Source organism: Chelonoidis abingdonii, chromosome 23 (genome assembly GCF_003597395.2).
Source record: "Chelonoidis abingdonii isolate Lonesome George chromosome 23, CheloAbing_2.0, whole genome shotgun sequence".
NCBI classification, from domain to species: domain Eukaryota; kingdom Metazoa; phylum Chordata; order Testudines; family Testudinidae; genus Chelonoidis; species Chelonoidis abingdonii.
The window spans coordinates 4,678,514-4,691,875 of NC_133791.1; the positions used below are offsets into that span (position 1 = coordinate 4,678,514).

Consider the following 13,362-nt stretch of genomic DNA (forward strand, 5'->3'; position numbering starts at 1 on the left):
TGGGATAGCTGAGGAACAGCTACCCACAGTGCACCGCTCCTGAAATCGATGATAGCTTTGGACCATGGACGCAAACAATCGATTTCGTGATCCCACTGTGGACGCGCTAAACCGATTTTATTAGATCTGTTTTGTAATATCGGTTTAAGCTAATTCGAAATAATCGTGCAGTGTAGACATACCCTAAGACTCAGGAGATCTGGTTACTGTTCTCAGCTCTGCTGCTGACCTGTTGCATGACCTTGGGTAAGTCACTTCACCTCGCTTTCCGCTCCCACATCTTCTCTATGTCTACTGCTAGCTCTATAAGGGGACAGTTTCTCTGTGTCCTTGTGCAGCACCCAGCACAATGAGGGCCTCTAGACACTACTGTAGAATAAGTAATTAATAATTCAAGGAGCAATTAAAATGGCTGGGACTGTTCAGCTTAGAAAAGAGACGATTAAGGGGAGGATATGACAAAGGTCTATAAAATCATGACTGGTGCAGAGAAAGAGAATAAGGAAGTATTAGTTACCTGGTCACAAAACACAAGAATCGGGGGTCACCTGGTGAAATTAATAGGCAGCAGGTTTTAACCAAACATAAGGAAGGACTTCTTCACTCAACGCACAGTCAAAGATAAGTTCATGGAGGGTAGGTCCATCAATGGCTATTAGCCAAGATGTTCAGGGACGCAACCCCATGCTGTGGGAATCCCTAAACTTCTGGACGACAGGGGATGGATCACCTGTTCATTTCTTCTGAAGCATCTGGCACCATCTGCTATCAGAAGCCAGGATAGTGGACTAGATGGACCATTGCTCTGACGCATTCTGGCTGTTCTCATAAATGATTGTAATCGTGTTTTGGGGCTGCGGTCATGTGGTCACTTTGTCTCATAGAGTAAAATTTTCAAAAGTATGTCACTGAGGAGCCCAGGGTTTAAGGCTCTACTTCACCAGTGGGATTAAGGACCTACGTCTTTTAAGCCCGTTTGAAAATTTTACAATGAAGTCCTATTAACATAGGGTCCTTAGTGTCTAAGATCACTTTTGAAACTTCTCCCCATGATCGCTGCCTTGTTTCACACAGGATTTGTTTCACACAGATGGCAAGTGGCTTGGAATGGCTTCTGGATTAGTTCCAGTCTGGACCAGACTACATAGCCGGAGAGGGCTCCATATCCCATTCTCAGTTTGCTAAACCATTTAGTGCCCTGAAACCTCCCATGTTAATCATGTTGATGGGATATGTTCTGTTTCCTCTGTGTTAACCTATGGTAAATATTATAAATGCCACCCAAATCCCGCTTACCCACTGCTGAGCTTCCCTGCTCCCATGAGTTTGTGGGTGTTTCAGATGCATTCCTTGCTAAAAGGTTACACACCTGGCTGTAGGCATTAGAGGTGAAACATTATCTCAGCTTTCCCCAAAGAGAGGGGCTGAGCTAATATGGAAACATCTCTGGCACATTCTAAGCAGAACTCTATTCTTATGGAAATCTGACTTTCACTCAGAGCAAATGTTATGACAGTAGCATCTAGAAGAAGAGAGATCATGAAAAGAAAAGGAAAACTGCTAATTGCCTTGAGGTAGCTCAGTTCTACAGCCAGTGCATTCTGGCTTATCAGCTTCCCACCTGCTGGTGCAGATGCTTGTTAAGAAATGGACATGGTCTTTTATTGGTGCGGATCATTACAGCCCCACAAATATTAATAGCATTTGATGAGGAAGTTTGGAGCATATCTTGAGGGTGAAAGCCTTGTAACTGAAAAGGAATTGCTAGATGGGCATCCTCTGGCACATCTCTCCAAGCAGCTATGCGAAAGACTGCACTCACTGACCTCCCAAGGAAAAATTTTTTACAATGGATCCAATATGGGGGCACCGCTGTTATTGATCACAATCCTCAGTACATGAAGATGCTTATCGAAATTGCTTTGAAAGGAAGGAGGTGCGTGAATGAATGAGAGATTCATGTTCTGCAACCTTCAGATGAATATATTGTGCATTTCACAGCCAAATGATTGATTTTTTCGGATCACAGGAAAGGGAATCCTAATATCACACATTCACATGTCTTGACCTATGGCATTATATGGCAAGACAGTGAGACAGACCTGTCTGGGTTATTATCCAAAGCAGAGTAGTGTGCATTTTCTGATTCCATCCCATCTGATCCAACCAACTCCTTTCACTGCTAAATGATTCTGCTTCTGCCTCCCAGTATCCCCTCCCAGGATATTCTTTCTCCCAGTGTGCTGCCACTTGTAGGTTGTATCTACTAAACCTTCAGAGGTGTCCTCCTAACTAGCTGGGGCCTGGCCATACTGGGTAAGTTGCCATATCATGCCCCTTTGGAGCTACATTGGGTAGTGTGGCTCCCTTTGCTCTGCACCAGAAAGGAACGCTGCTCTTTGCTAGGGTATAATGGAGAAGTGCTTTTTCCCTCTTGGTTTGGTTCCAAATATCAACAGCATCTCTGATTTCTTTGGCTGCAGCACCACACTGTTTCCTTTGACAGGTCCAGGTCCAGTTCCCACCAATGAGTGAAGGAGGAGAAGGGACCATTATACCTTCCTAGAGAGAAGCTTTCCAGGTTTCCTAGGAAACTCAACTCAAACTGTCTGATCAAAGCAATTTCATGACAAACAGCAGAAACCTAACCAACAGCAATTGTGGGATTTCTCTTAACTGCATGCAGACATTTTCAAGGACAAAGATGCAGAAAAGGAATGCTAAGCAATCCCTCTTCTGAGGGAACCTCAAATAACCTAAGAGGGTTTGGTAAATAAATAAATACAGCCACAAAAGAGCAGCTGTCACCTTTGTGAGCCTGCTGCATTGCTCTGAAAAGCAGGTCTTGTTAGTTGTCAGTTTGGCAAATGTTGACTGAAACAGTGGCCATCAAATGAAATAACATGAAATGGAAACTGACCAACAGCCCACCAAAATGAGGGCCAATGGAACACAAAGATGGAAGTTCAACAGAACTCTAAGCCTAAACAAACTGAGAGCCAGGATCTCTGCTGGGTGAATGACCAAGCACCACTGGTTTCATTTGTACCAGAAGAGAATTTGGTTCTCTCCTCTTCTATATAGGTTATTATATCCCCCTCAGCACCATGACATCTGGACACTTTCTAGTGGCATATTAAGCAATGGGATTATTGTCTGTTCTGAGTCTCTTGGATGGTCATTTCTGTCAAGCAAAAACATTTTTTTTAACCCTTTTAATCTCCCCTACCTTTAAAATTGCAAGCAATAAAAATTAAGCAGCAAAAAGAAAGTATCCATGTATTGAATGCATGAGGAAGGTAGTGTGCTCCATCAGACAAGGCCCACGCCTGGAACCCAGGAGACCTGCATTCTGCTTCCAGGTCTGCCCTGCATGTATGGCCTTAGGCAGATAACTGAAGACCTTACCCCAAGCTCAATGATGTCAATGTGAGTCTTTCCCTTAGGCCTAGATTTTCTAGAGGATTTACTAACTCTGAGTGCTTCAGTTCTGGGTGCCCAGCTTCAGAGATCTAGGGCCTGGTTTTCAGAACTTCCACTGAATGCACCTCTCTCCTAACAGTTTCAAATGTGGCTGCTGACTTTGGTGCCCCAATTTTTCAGAAACTCTGGGTGTCAAATACGGCAACAAAAAGCATGGGCCACATCTGAAAATTTCATACGTAGCTAATTACAAGCTCCTCCCTCAAATCCCGTCAGGACACCCACTTCTGCTGGGACACCTGCCCATAATCAGAAAGTAATGACAGCCAGCTGGGGAGATCCATTGTGTATTGATTTGTTTATTTTATTTGGAGCCAGCAATCTGGGCCCCTGACTGAGATGTGTAACTGCATGATCTTACTGGTGTTACCCTCTGCCTTCCTTCTCCATCTTTGTCACAACGTTCTTTTTGCTTTTTGTCTTTGTAAACTCTTTGGCAAAGGGACTGCATTTGTGCATCGCCGAGCACACTGGGACCCCTCTTTCTGACTGGGAATGTAGCGCACTGCTGCAATCAAAGCACTAGATTATAACACAAATTGCAGCTACACATCTGCTCTAAGCAAAGCAGCCACTATCTGTTTTCATAGATCACTGTTAGAGGTACCTTTTCCCATATCTTCTTAGTCACTTTCAGAAATTGATTATCTCCAGCATACAGCGTGCTGGAATTATTCTCTCAAGACTAATTGGCAAAGCATTTCATGTGGGAAGGCTCGCCTGAGAAGTAAAATATTCCTTTTTTATATAGCGCTATCTCATTTTATTCACCAGGAGTCTTTAGCTGGCTCTGGCATTTTGACAGGATGTTTCAAACACTGACATGTTATGATAATGGCAGGTAGCTGGAGAGCGTTGGACATGGATGAGTTAGTAAATATTTTCCATCTTGGTCTCCATCCTCAGCTGCTCTTTGAAATGAATTGTAATAGCATTCAATATTCTATGTGACGACAGCATCACCAAAAACAAAACTACCTTTGTGGGATTCCTATGCTCTATGCCAGCTCAGCCACCGACTTGCTGTACACATTATTTTTAACCTGTCGGTTTCAGTGTAGTGGCTTTAAATGGGTGGACCTGCAGACCTGTCATAGGTGCTATCAGGCTCAGATAAGACTTTTGTGGCACTCTGAGATCCTTTCACAAACAGTTCTTGGCAAATGCAGAGTTGTACAGTGTGGCTTCGTGGGCTGAGCACTAGAAAAGGCAGACAAGGGTCCCATTGCTTGCTTGGTGACCTTGAGAAAGTCACTTCCTCTCTGTGCCCCAGTGTCAGTTATTTTTACCTTCCTTTGTAAAGGTCTTTAAGCTCCATGGGTGAAAGAGCTCGGCCTTTTTTGTTATGTGCTAGCCGCCAAAAGGACAAGGATTGCTGCCTCTGTGGAACTTCTTCAAATACAATTATTCTTTTCATTGTTATATATCTGTTTTAAAACGTAACACAGATGAAAAAAGCTGCACAAATCTACACCTGTGGGACCACCCTTTAAGTAATAACAATAAATTGTCCCCACCTTGGTCCAATATAGTCTAGGCTCAATGGCCTTCTGGACACCATGCAAAATCCAGTTGTTTGGCATGCTTTGTGGGAAGGCTGAGGGTACGTCTCTGGTGTGGTGAAAGGGCTTTTCTCTTGTTGGCTGGCTGCCATCATTTGTAACCCATATGATTATTTAAAACTGCCGGATGATCATCATTATGTTACTGCAAGTTGTATTAATTGTGAGGCGGCCTAGAGGGTTTTGCATGAGCATCATCTATTGTTGTTGAAAGCCAAATTAGAACAAAAATACTTTGCATGTCACTTTTTCATTCAAGGATCTCAAAATACTTTACAAAGCAGGTAAAGTTGTTTTTTTGGGTGAAGGGAGAAATCAGTAATTTGTCCATATTTACCAATTCAGGGCCTAGTCCTGTAATTGGATCCACACAGACACAGGGATCTGCTCGCACTGATCTAACTAAAATTGAATGCCTCCAACTTTAAATAAAACTTGTCCTGCAGCACTCCATATGGAGATCTCCACTAGGTGGGAGTAACTCATCCTCTATCCTTTTGAAAAACTTCGGCGAAAGCTTATTTTCCCCATGTACATGCTTTAAAAGCAAATATTTTTTTTAAAAGCTAAAACATTATTATTATTTTTAAACTTCTTTGATCATCAGTGTCTTTGTTTTGTTTTACTGAGTAAAATATAATTGTTGGTTAAATATCACTGAGGTCCAAGAGGCTGATGCTGTAAACATTTTAAGGGAAAGCATTGAAGCTGTGCACAGTTTTTAATTTCCTTTATTACTGAACGGGTGAAATAAATTATAATGTTAATGGCTAAGTTTACTACAGCTATCATTACAAGTGTGCATAGGGCAAGATCCCTTTGGACACAGCTGCTATTCACCTAGGTACTTATATGGCCGTTATCAATTAAACATCTGGATACCTCACAAGCATTAATTAATTTTCACAACTGTGAAATAAGGACCCCCCCCCCCCATGTTACAGTTAAGGAGCTGGGGCACGCCTATTCCTCCAAAGGTTAGACAGCCATTCTCTGGGGAATGCAGACCTTGGCTGCTTGCTGATTTAAACTGCTGTATTTAACTGGAGTTCTGCCTCAGACTCTATAGTCTTCTTTCTCTTGCTGCCTGATGTGCAAAGCCTGGTTTCTCCACTTCTGCTGGGGAACGAGGATTCTGTTGATGTACAAATCCCGGCCAAGGCATTGAGTAGGGAAGTGGAAGAAACATGCCATTAGTAAAAGTGCTGTCGCTAAGGGAAAGCAGCTTTGGTTAGCAGCTGAGACAATCAGAGCTTGGGTGAGGGGCTACAGGGAAATGGCTCCAGAGATTCCACATCCTTGGGTTATTATCATGATGTAACATAGGGATATGAACCTTGCCACTATCTCTAGTGCAGTGGAACGGTTGTGAACACTTTTGTTTACCTCAGCTAGAATGGAGCATCCCCAAATGAATCCTGATTCTCTGCCTGCATCCTTGCTGCTTCCAGGGGGTAGTAATTTATGGCTGGCATATACCACCCCCTCATGCCAGCCAGCGCATAGGGGGCTCTGCCCATTTCCCACCCATCCCAAACACTCCCCTTCTATCTACTGCCCTAGGTCCGGGTAGCTTCCGCAAGTAGCGGGGCTCCTACCCCACATCACTGATATGTGAGTCCAAGTCACAATCTAACCCACACTGTTGATACTGGCTTTTCATCCTCAGTGTCAAGGACCATTTCCATATGGAAAGTTGGAGAGACAGAAAATGCAAACAGCCAAGCTCACAAGAGACATGATCACTTTTCTGTGTAACTGGCTGCATCATGTGTTATCTGTGTGCAGCAGGGATGGAAGGGGTGCAGTGAACAGCTGATTCAAAATGCTGCAGTTGACAGAAACCAAACAGCTGCGTCTCTCCATGCCGTGCGGTTCCCACCCTACACGTTTTCAAGGTTTCAAGTCCCCTGCAGTTATCATAACTGTAGCAAGTGCAGCAACGTGGGAGGAAGGTCAGGAATATGTCCATTGGGGAGGTATCATTTTAGAAATTTCACTTGGGAAGTTACCATTTTCCTTCCTTTATTTTTCTGACACATCAGGTTAGGGGGAGATTATCAAAACAAATTATACTGTTCAAATAGACATTAAGAACCAATTATGCTTTCAGAGGAGACATCCAAGAGACCTTGGACAGTTACTTGATAAAAACTCCGAAGAGCAACAGTCACTGGGAAAGTGAAGAGTAAAATCTCAGTTGCCTAAGGGGCTGTCTCTGCTCACTTGGAGCCATCCTATTGAGAACATGGTATTAGTCGCAGAGTCGGATGCCACTCAGCATAAGGAAGGCAGAACTAAACTTAGCGACATGATAAAGCACAAGGAAATACAGGATGCAAATGCTGATTGCAGCATCGGTATTTGACAGCTGAGTGCAAATAAACCACTTGATGTGAGTCTGAACATTGGAGCCATAACGTTGCTGCGCTTCACATGCAAAATAATCTCTTCAGTGCCCCTCACACACTTAGTCTTGAAGGGTGAAAGTCACCTCTGTGCGGGGAGCCAGCCCAGCCCTGTGCACCACTTAAGTCCCATTTAATTCCCCTAGTGCAGCTGAAAGGCCCTGCTGAACCACTAAACACTCTGCTAAGAGCTGGATACTGGTCTCACTGAATCAAACAGCAAAATTCCTATGGAGTTCAGTAGGAAGTAAGATTAGATCCTGAGGGCTTGAAAGGGGTGTTTAGGTTCTTGTGCACTGGGGAGAATTTTGCATTTTTTGGATAGGTTTCTTCATCACCATTCTGCTTAAATATTTTTGCCCAGCTTTCCAACCACTGGGGACCGAGCCCCAACGCAATCTCCTGCTGTTCTACCCCAGGCTCAGAGCTCAATAGCTGGCTGGCCTTACGTCCTGCTACACGAGGGAGCAAAAGAGCCATGTACCACCTAAGTCCTCTAAATAGGGCTGTTGTGGAGCAGAGCATGCTGCCTGGGGTGTGATCTCACCCACAGTCCCAGTTTTGGAGCTCTCTCACTAGAAGGCTGTATCATCCTTTCTGTTTGATTTGCACATTTCTCTCTTGCCCAGGTGGCTACGCTGAAGAGTCCCTTCTCACCAGGGCTCGATGTTATGGACACCTTGGCCAGAAGAAAACTGCTATTTTTGATTTTAATGCCATCCTGAAGGAGGACCCTAGAAATATACAGGCCCTGAGCGGAAGGGGATTCATTTACCTTGCCCTGAACCAGCAGAAGGTATTGTTGTTGTGTTGGATTAATGTCACACGTTGCCCAGTAAATATAAAATATTTGTAAGAACGATCTCAGGTTCCATGTGTCTGACCATGCCCCCACTGAAATCAATGGGAAATCTGCCATCGATTTGAAATGGGGTGAAGGTTGGGCCCTATATGCATTGATGCCTGGGCCTAAGTCCATATATATATTACACCAGTGGCTCTCAAACTTTCCAGACTACTGTACCCCTTTCAGGAATCTGATTTGTCTTGCATATCCCCAAGTTGCACCTCACTTAAAAATTACTTGCTTAACAAATCAGACATAAAAATACAAAAAGTTTTACAGCACGCTGTTACCAAAAAATTACTTACTTTCTAATTTTTACCATATTAGAAAATAAATCCATTGGAATATAAATACTGCACTTACATTTTAGTGTACAGGATACAGAGCAAGTCATCGTCTGTATGAAATTTTACTTTGTACTGACTTTGCTAGTGCTTTTTATGCAGCCTGTTGTAAAACTAGGCAAATATCTAAATGAGTTGCTGTATCCCCTGGAAGACGTCTGCCCACCCCTAGGAGTGCACATACCCCTAGGTGAGAATCACAGTGTCCTGGGTGGGTTGTTAGTAATGGGGCTTGAACGGAGCATGTCTGGATCTGAGCATAAGCCTCAGCTGTGTGAGTGGAAAGAGGCGGACATGTTAGCATCAAGATCATAGCAGGCTCATTCGCCGCTACACGTGGCCCAGTATCTACAGGGGCCCGAGCACCACACTCTGTATGTGTGGGCTGCACTTAGTGCTGCCAAGAAGACGAAATATTATTTTAAGACCTAAAAATGTCTTGTAAATGGTAAAATACGTGGACTGCGTGTGCAGACGCCCGTTAAGATTATTCAAAAGCTCTGCTGCATGCAAAAGGCCTGACCCAGTGTGGCCCAGGGTACTTGCCCCGATCATTCACTGCCTAGGCTCCAGAGCAGAAACATGCTGCTCTCAGGCAGCATGTGATGCGAGATCAAAGCCATTGCTCAAAGCAGTATCCTGCTCTTCCTGTGTGCATGTCTATTCCTCCCCCTCAATTACTAACTCAATTGCCTGTGTCTAGAGGAGAGGAATGAGAACCCGTAGTCATACCCTCATTTGCGTCACTACCATGCAATCATATGCAATGCTACAAAAAGGCCCCTCTTACATTTGCTGCTACATTGTCTGTTCCAGTGGAAAAAGAGGCTAGCAGCACTCGATGCCAAACCATAATATGACCAACACTGCTGCATCTACACAGCATAACCACTTCTGATTTGTGGTATGTCACACTTCAGGGCTTCATACATTACCCTCAAGCTAAGTGACACATGTCAGACTTTTACCTGCATCATCTGCCTCTTGCAGAGCCAGTATTTAATAATAATAATACTCAGCTGTTATATAGCACTTTCCATCAGTAGATCTCAAAGCACCACTGAACTAAGCAACATTGGAGGTACTGGGCCAGGTCCTAGGCAATTATAAACTGGCACAGCTCCATTGAATTCATTGGAACTATGTCAGTTTACACCTGCTGAGCCAAAGTCTGCCCTCATTTACTCCTTTGTAAGTCCAGAATAATTCCATTGGCCTGAGTGGCTTACCTCTGGATTTATACCAGAGGAACAGAACAGAAACTGTTTCATGACAGCAATTTCTTCCTGAATTATGTGCTTAGAATTACTAGGTCTAAATATGATTTCCTGCCTCCATCAGGAATATTTTTCTGTCTATTTATCCAATTATTTTGGCATCCGCAGAGCTCCTTTCCCTCACTCTGTGCAATGGAGGAGTTGCCTCATTTTCTTCCAGTGTTTTATTGTGTTTGTATTGGCTGTTGGAATGCTGTGACTGCTCTTCCAGTGCACGGAGTCTCACAACCAGGGAAGCACTTTATCAAGAACATTATTCTATCTGAGCAACACTCTGATCTGAGTCTCAAACCCTGCCAGGCTGTTGGCAGATCTCTCCTTTAAACATCCATCCAAAAGAAGTGGTTAGCATGGTACAGGGCACATCCTGGGTTTTGGGAATGGAAAGTGATTATTTGTGTATGATAGGGCATTGAGAAGCCTTTTTTCCTACCAATTCCACACATCATAGTGATCGTGCCAGGTTCAGATCCCATGTAAGGCTCACTCAAGTGCCATTTTAAGGAGCGGAATGGTTCTCATAGGCACTGTGCTGACCCTCTGCACAAGGTGAGCTTTGCCCAGTGCAGGCATTTGGTTGTGCTAAGCATACACCCTGTGCTGCTTCTTCCTTCACGCTGAGTATGGTGTAGACCCATGTAGTTCTCACATAACTATCCCATGAAGTCCTTCCTGTAGGTTGCAGAATGAAATACCAGAGAGGAGGCTCAGAGGCATGATAGAGAGTCCATAGAACATCTCTCTCTCATTGATGAAATAACAACTTGCTCTGCAGGTGAAAAACGTGCAGAACTTCTAGCCATGTGCTGCCATGTATGTAGTCAAACAAAGCATAGGCTTTATGTCAAGTTTTGTGCATAGCTGAATAGTGCCAGACTGAGTGAGCTAGACACTAAAATCCTTGATTTAGCCATAGGTCAGCATTGGCCTAGACAGCATCCATGTAAGCCCTCTACGTATTGTCTAACCAGTGTTCCTTAACCTTCAGCTGGAAAAAAACCCACCTCTAGCGGTGCAAAGATAACTCAGGCTCCATGGCCTATTCAGTTCTTGGCCCTGAAGGAGGCCAGCTAGGATACGGACACCTGATCACTAGGGAATAGACCAAGATCCTTCCCCCACACGGATACACACTCAGTTCATATAAACCCCTCCGATGGGTCTGACTAGACCTGAGCAAGATACTGGTAGTGAAGTATTGAGAGTGTGGTCCAAATCCCATGGGAGTCTTTCCTTTGATTTCAGTAGGCTCTAAATAGGATCCTTAATGAATTCTTTCCCAGGAGAATTGGGATCTGGAGTCTTGGTTTGGCTCCATCAATGTTTTCTATAGAATGCTTCACAACACCCTCATGAGGTCCTTGCTTAGACTGTAAACTCTTGCAGATAGTGACTGTCTTTTGAACCACGCTTAGCACGATAGAGTCCTGGTTCATGATTGGGCTCCCTAGGTAATCCTGCAATTCTAATAATAACAATAATATTGTATTCGTATTGACATATTTTTTCTAAATCTCTGAAAGGAGGCCCAGAGAGACTATGTGACTTTCCCCAGGTCATACACAGAGCTGAGCCAACGTTTGGCTATTCGGATGGAATTTGGCAATTTCAGATTCATGGGTGCATTTGTGAATTCGCTCCCCTCCAGTAGCTGTATAATTTATATGAATGCCTCCATCAAAGATATTCCAACGCGGTGATTGGAGTATTCAAAATTCAGCAGGCAACCTATGTGTGAGAGGTGAAATGAAAAAAAGTAAAGATGCTTGCCCCTCCCCACTATATCTAGTAGTATCTAGCATTTGCATAGTGCTTTAGGAATGGCATTTTTCAAAAGCAGTCAGCATTGGCCTAACTCTGCTCCCACTGAGGTTAATGGGAGTTGACTTCAGTGGAAGTGGAGTTTGATCAATGATAAATGCTTTTGAAATTCCACCTGCAATGTTTGAAGCACTGCACAGATGTTGACTAATTCACCTAAAGTGGCGCAGCAAGTCAATGGGAGAGCTGGAAATAGAACCCAGATGTCCTGACTCTTTTGTGATTTCTCTGTCGTCCACTACTAATCTTTAACAATTCCCCTTTTTGCAATCATGCCACCTTTCTGCAAATAAGTAAATAACACCCTAGTCATGTAAAAGCAGCAGAGAATCCTGTGGCACCTTATAGACTAACAGACGTTTTGGAGCGTGAGCTTTCGTGGGTGAATACCCACTTCGTCAGACGCATGGGTATTGTGCAGCAGAACCACCTGTCTGACATCAGAGTAAAATCTTGTAAAAAGTGAAAAATGTCTCTGTCAGGAGATGAACTACATGATATAATGCCCCCTGAAAGTGATCCAGAGTGTTCATGTTTATTTTGGCTTGGACAGCAGTTATCAATCCATGCGAAAACCTTTCCCAAGTGAATGAACATCGGGAACATTGTATGCACATTCATTAGAAGCAGGTTTAATATCCTTTGACTTTGCAAGCAAGTTGTAATCAGAAGCAGTCAAGCCTAGATGGTTTACAGTGTAGAGACGTGATTTCTCCTGACAATCTTAAAATCCCTTTTTAGCCAATAGTCCTTCTGTTATTAAAACAAGATGCTGGCCTAAGCTGATCTAGTGCCCCTCCTTCTGCCGCATTTCATATGCTCAGAGATGTTTGTGTTTTCACAGAGTCAAGAACTAACATACCAAACATTCTTAACACTTACGAGCAGGCTGCAATGTCTCATTTTGAGTACAAGTGGCATTTGTGTCCAAAGACTGATTTTTAGGTATTTCACCCAATCAATCACCTTCCAAAATATATAATAAAACTGCCACCATCTTGGTGTAGAGTGTCCCTGTCAGCACTGTTACCCATTAGTGGTACAAATAGCTGGAACGCATCTATCGGTACTGATTTCAGATACTGTGCTGTGATCCAGGGAGCTATTGCTTGAACAAGTGGTGACTCCAGGAATGACGTTAAAAAGATGGCAATGAAGGGTAAGGTCTCTGAGGAAGGATGCCTAGGTTTGAGGAGATCCGTGTAAATCTGCCCCTGTGTAGTTCCCCACGGGTTGATATCAGTACTATTAGCTCTGCATGATATTTTTAAGGGGTTTTGTTTCTTTGTTTTTTTAATTCTGAAGAACTGGAGTGATTATTACAGTGGAATTTGCTTTAGTAATTTCTTTTGGTGGGGTGAAATTCACCCCTATGTAGAGGGTGTGAGAACAAGTCCTCTGCACCACATATGTCTACTTTCTTCGGTCCTATTCTGAGGACTGATACTGGATTTACATGACCTTGTGCCACCCCTCTTCGTCTATACTAATCATTCAGCTATTTTGGTCAAATATGACTGTCCGAAACATAGCACCCATTTCTGATGTCCTGTCCCTTTAAATGTCTGAACACACACACACACACACACACAGTGTGCAGCCTCATTTTTGTGTTGATTT

General features: G+C 43.6%; 1 protein-coding gene across 2 annotated transcripts in view; it reads left to right on the forward strand.

Annotated features, from left to right (window-relative positions):
* The window catches only part of TTC34 (tetratricopeptide repeat domain 34), a 45,553-nt gene that overhangs the window by 12,602 nt on the left and 19,589 nt on the right, over window positions 1–13,362 (forward strand). For both annotated transcript variants that reach the window (XM_032763790.2, XM_032763791.2), the window contains exon 5: window positions 8,083–8,249. In XM_032763790.2, the coding sequence (XP_032619681.1) occupies window positions 8,083–8,249 (167 nt within the window). The remainder of the gene's footprint in view (window positions 1–8,082; window positions 8,250–13,362) is intronic.